Source organism: Olea europaea, chromosome 16 (genome assembly GCF_002742605.1).
Source record: "Olea europaea var. sylvestris chromosome 16, O_europaea_v1, whole genome shotgun sequence".
In the NCBI taxonomy this organism is placed as follows: Eukaryota; Viridiplantae; Streptophyta; class Magnoliopsida; order Lamiales; family Oleaceae; genus Olea; species Olea europaea.
The window spans coordinates 2086436-2092499 of NC_036252.1; the positions used below are offsets into that span (position 1 = coordinate 2086436).

Genomic DNA, 6064 nt, shown 5'->3' on the forward strand with positions numbered 1-6064 from the left:
ATATGATTCTAAATTTTTTTAATTTGGGTTTATTCTGAGTAAATTTTCACATTTAGTTACAGTGATAATTAAATTCTATGGTGGGTATACGGGAATACTTTGAAATGAAAATAATAATAATAATAATAATAATTTGCATTTCTTCTAAGCAAATCATCACTTTTGATTAAAGTTATACTCAAATTTTATGGTGGATTTACGAGAATACTTTAAAATGTTATGCTAATTCTTTGATTTGCATCTATTTTAAGCAAATCTTCACGTTCGGTTAAAGTTATGCTTAAATTCTAAGATAGATTTAAAATGAAATGCTAATTCCAAACACCCTTGCTTTTAACTTTCTAAATATTTGTACTTATTGGGTAGGAATTTTGATAATTAATTTTTTGACTGTGAAGCCCTATTTGATTGCAACATTTTTCATGGAAAATGTCACATCCAAGGAAAATAATTTTCACTTTGACTATTTGATTCGCATGTGGAAATGGAATTCAAATTCTTGTCTACAACCATTTAAAGCACGTCTTTGGCCAATTCCATGGAAAATGAATTCTTATGGGTACGGTGGTTTTTTGTTTTCCAACTTAGGTAGAATTCCTTTTCCTTTTCCTCCTTCGCAATCAAATGGGGCTTTAGAGATAAAGTGAGTCCTACTTATACGAAAATAATTCAAAAATGACGATTAGAATGGAAAAATAATGGTCAAAAAATTAATTTTAATAAACTTAAAATCTATACCAAACAATCTATCACGCATTATTTGATTGCTTTTAGTTAACCAAATTATATCTTTTCTTGGGTACCAGATTCCAAGAAACGTCTCAGAGCATCTTCATTCTGTATGGATTCTCTCCTTGTCTCCTTAATGGGATACAAGGTTTCAACGCGAAGGGAGACTTGAGGAAGTTTATAAATGCTGTGAGGACCATCAATCTGCTAGCATAACTTGCAAACTAGAAAATTTGATAAAAAGACGTGAAATGGCCGACGTGGTAATTTCCTTTGCTGTACAAAACATTATACCAATACTACAGGAAAAGCTGAGAGAGGCGGGAGAAGTTGAGACCGACGTGGAGAACATCAGATATGAGTTGGATCGAATGACGGCATTTCTCAAAGATGCTGATAGTGTCATGGAGGATAGGGACGAGAGGAAAGAAAATTGGGTTAAGGAAGTTCGCAATGTTGCACACGACACTGAAGATGTTCTCGACAAATTTGTGCTCATGATGAAGAATAATCAGGGCAGTGGGTGGTCCAATACTGTTCTTCAAAATTTTTTAAATTGCGCCGGAAATATAAGATTCCGTTCTGATATTGTTTCTGAAATCAAAAGCATTAATACTCGTGTCAACAGTATTAAAGACGGATGTCAGAAATATTTTGGCCTTGCAGGAGGTTCAAATTCAAATGTTGACGCCAGCATTGACGTTGCATATGATACCAGACGTGATGCCCTTTGGGAAGAAGCTGATCTTGTCGGAATTGAGGGACCCAAAGGCAACTTAATGAGAAAGATCATGGAAGGTGGTTTAGATCTGCGTGTAATTTCAGTGGTAGGAACGGTAGGCGTGGGGAAATCAGCTCTTGTTAAGAAAGTGTATGATGATGCAGCAGTGAAGAAGAGCTTCCAAAGTCACGCTTGCGTAGCAGTCCCTCAAGCCCTTTCCGACAAAACAAATATTGAAGAGCTTTTAGAGGATTTGATTAAGCAACTCTATCGTGAAACCATGGAAGCAGTCCCTCCTGAAATGAACACCAAGAATAAAAATAATCTGAAGGCAGGGATAAACCAATTCTTACAACAAAAAAGGTATGTGATTTTATTTGATGATGTACGGAGCATCCTAGAATGGAACGCTATTAAAAGTGCATTTCCTGACCACTCTAATGGCAGTAGATTAATTGTAACAACACGTGATAATGCTGTAGCTTCCTATTCTAGTGTAATGGAGGAGAATGTATGTAGGTTGGAGCCCCTAGCTCCAAAGCATTCTTTGACACTGTTTTGTCAACAGACGTTTCAAGGGAGACCGTGTCCTTCCCATCTGGAGAAAATTACTAATAATATCTTACAGAGATGTGGAGGGTTGCCGCTTGCTATCAAGTCTATTGGTGCATTTCTGGCCTCAAAGAGCAATAGACCGGACGAATGGGATGTGCTTTATCAGAGTCTTGGAGCTGAACTGGCAGGCACTCAAACACTTCGGAATTTGAATACGATCTTGTTGCTTAGCTTCAATGATTTGCCTTATTATCTAAAATTATGTTTGTTATATATGGCCATATATCCAGAATATCATTTGATAAAGTATAACTCCTTGATTCGCCTATGGATAGTGGAAGGTTTCGTGAATGAAATAGGAGGACAAACAGTGGAACAAGTTGCTCAAGGCTACCTAAAGGAACTTGCCAACAAAAACCTGATCCGAGTGGTGAAGTCTAAAGAGAATGGAAACATAAAATCTTGCCGCATAAATTACTTTCTCAGGGAGAAACTTCTACAAAAAGCAAAACGTCAGAGTTTCTTGATGATAGTTGGCAAAAATTCCAATGGTCGATGGGACAAAAATGCTCGTCGCTTATCAATCCATGGCTCGTGGGAAAACTTTAATCCTCAAATGTCTGGCAAAAAACTCCGTTCTTTGCTTGCATTTGGTGTGACTGATTTGAAATCCATGTCATCAATACTTGAGCTGCTCAAAAGTTGTACGATGCTTAAAGTTCTGGACCTATCAGGATTACCTCTAGAATCATTCCCAAAGGTAATCACCAAGCTCCTTCTTTTGAAACATCTATATTTGAGGCGTACAAAAATTAAATCAATTCCAAGATCAATAAAGAAGCTTCAAGAACTAGAGGCGTTGGATCTTAAACACTCACTTGTCACTGAGTTGCCCATAGAGATCTTACAACTCCAGAAACTGAGACATCTCGTAATAAGTCGCTATGAGGGTTATGTTGAACATTCGTATGCTCCAATGGAGAAGTTTCTTGGTTTCAAGCTACCGAATGGAATTGAAGCTCTAAACTCTTTATACCAACTGGCTTTCATTGAGGCAATCCCTGGCATAATAGAAGAGATAGGGAACATAAAAGAACTAAGAAGACTTTTTATATTCAAATTGGGAAGAGAGCATGGAATGATGGTCTGTTCATCCATTGAAAAGCTCCCAAATCTTCAATCATTAGCCTTGTTTCCAAAAACAGAAAATGAGATCCTTGATCTGGATCACATTTCATCCCCTCCTGCATCCCTTCAGGAGCTCTCTGTGTCAGGACGTTTAGAAAAATTTCCGCATTGGATAAAATCTCTCGACAACTTGGTTAAAGTTTATTTCAGGTGGAGTCGGTTAAGAGATGATCCACTCCAGTATCTCCAAGATTTGCCAAGCTTAGTCCGTCTTGAAATTCTTGATGGATATGTTGGAGAAGAACTGTGTTTCAAGGCGGGAAAGTTTCAAAGTCTTAAAAAGTTATACCTTGACACGTTTGAATCTCTAAAACAGGTGATAATTGAGGAGGGGGCAATGCCAAATCTGAAAAGGATAAAGATTCAACGGTGCAAATCTCTTGAAAGTGTTCCATCTGGAATTGAATGCCTTCCCAAGGTGGAAGTTCTTAAACTTTTCTACATGAGCCCAGAGTTCATTGAGAAACTGTCTCGTGAGGATAACCATAAAATAGCACACATTTTCAAAGTACTGCTGAAGGATGATGTCAAGAAAACTGAAGATGATTGAGTTTTTAATTATCTTTTAATTATTATTTTATTAAATAAATTCAGATTTTATTTCCGTCCTTTCGGATTAATTCTGAATATTAGGAATTTTAATTTTTATCATTATATAGATATGATTAATTATCTAGATTTTAATCTTTATCTAATTTTTGGTTATTGCTTAAAATAAATGTTGTAAGCTTTGATGGCAATAAAAATGGTTTTTTAAAAAATATAATAGAGTTTGAAATTTTTCGGCCTTTTAAATTCTTGGTATTTGATATTTAAAATCAACAAGTCCAATTCCCCTGTATTCATCCGCGAATCAAATAGTTTTGATGTCTAGATTCAGACTTTCTTAGGAATTAATAGAAAATAGAAGGTGATCGTGTTGTAATATTCGTTTAGACATATTATTGTATCTCTTTCACCCTGCATTAGAAACTCATACATTCGAGACCAAGAATGAAATTAGTACCCATTATCAGTTTCTAATGTAATTCAACCAATTTGTTTTAACTTAGAATTTATGATACAATTGACTTTAATTCATCAAAATACTACGCAATATACTGTATTGTTGAATATGTGAATAAGAATATGCATTCACAATGTCAAAATAAAATGGACTTCAGTTATAGTTTTGCAAAGATGATTTCATTACTTTGTCGATTTTTTCACAATTTTTTTAATTCTTCAATAAAGCGAATAGCTAATTTATTCTTATTTAAAAAATATGAGTCCTGTAAACATTGTCTTCTCACTCACGTTAACACCCACTCACTTGACGAGGTAGGGAAAACTGATGAAAATTGTTGCTTGTACTCGATTGGGGTCTCAAGGTATAAATTTCCTGATGTCATATTTAAAGGCAGCATCAAAGTGTTTCTCTTAGGTGATCCATTAGCAGCTAATTCACTGTTTGTGAAGCTTTTCGAGAAGACTACTCAAGTAATTGTATATGGTCCCACTAATCATTTATAGCATAGAAAAATTAACAAGGCAGAGACTTAGTTTATATATGGTCACACTAATCATTTATATTATAGAAACTCTCTACGTTTGTGCATAAGGGATGTGCAAATGGCGAACCGGATTAGCACCTCGGGTTATTGAATTTGTGTGTGAGCGCAATCCGCATACACGAATGTCAAATTGAAATTGACCCCTTAAAATGGTCCACGTTTTGCCTTTATTTCATTTTTCTTTTCTTCAAGTGACTTTTCAACTTCTTCAATTCATAAAACTCTTTTGTTTCACAAGTTCACCATATCATCTTCTTGATTGTAATCACCAAATTCCGACAACAATATATTATGTGTACATAGTCGACGACCTCTAAATTAGTTAATTTAGTTTTCTTAAGTTCAAATCAACCAAATTTCAATTTTTGCTACGTCGTTTAAATAAATAACTCATATTTTGACTCATTACCATTCATAAATCAATGACGTAATATGGAAGTAGCGTGAGTTGTCTGGAATCTGAGGGCTATCTTGAATAAAAGTCGACGGTTTAACACTAATCCTTTTATTCTTGCAAGTATCCTGTATTGATTAGTATAAAGTATGCTGCAATTATACTACGGTGACTTGTTGTGTTGCTGTTTTTGAGTAAATTGCCTAATAATTGAATGAACTGCTCACTGTTTCTGCTAAATAACTTGTTTTATACAACTTGCTGATTGTACACTTTATGTTGATTATTGTGTATGACATTTGAGACACTGCACGTTGTAAATAGTGTTCAAAATTCATGTAATCTGCCTGCACTATTAAAAATCAAATTGTGTTCTGATTATGTCAACTAAAGTTGAATTGGAAATCTTCAATGGTAAAGGAGACTTCAGTCTCTGGCGCCAGAAAATGCGAGCACTTTTATTTTAACAAAAATGTGCTAAAGCCCTTGATGAGTCATGGCCTGATGATATGGAAGAAACTAAAATAACTGAAACTGCTGAGTTGTGGAAAAAATTGGAAGATACTTATTTGAATAAAACTATGCCTAATAAAGTGTATCTTCTAAAATAATTTTTTGGTTTCAAATTGGACCCATCTCTTGATCTTGAGGCAAACATTGATAGATTCAACAGATTATCCCGTGACCTAGCCGACTGTGATGAGAAACTCTCAAAAGATCAGTTGGTTGTGATCTTGTTAAATTCAATAAGTGATAAATATAAAGATGTTAAAAATGCTTTGAATATGGAAGGGAAACTCTAACTACTGACGTGATAATAAATGCATTGAGAAATAAAAAATTAGAGTTAAAATCTGAAAAAAGCGAATCTATTAGTGGTGAAAATTTGATGGTTAAGTCCAAACCTAACTTAAACCCAAAGAT

At 34.8% G+C, this 6064-nt stretch overlaps 1 protein-coding gene across 1 annotated transcript; it reads left to right on the forward strand.

The window, feature by feature from the left end:
* Window positions 1–923: 923 nt before the first annotated feature.
* On the forward strand, window positions 924–3844 carry LOC111411671 (disease resistance protein RPM1-like). The gene has a single exon (XM_023042227.1). The coding sequence runs from the start codon at window positions 981–983 to the stop codon at window positions 3741–3743; it is 2763 nt and encodes a 920-aa protein (XP_022897995.1). The 5' UTR covers window positions 924–980; the 3' UTR covers window positions 3744–3844.
* The last annotated feature ends 2220 nt before the right edge of the window (window positions 3845–6064 follow it).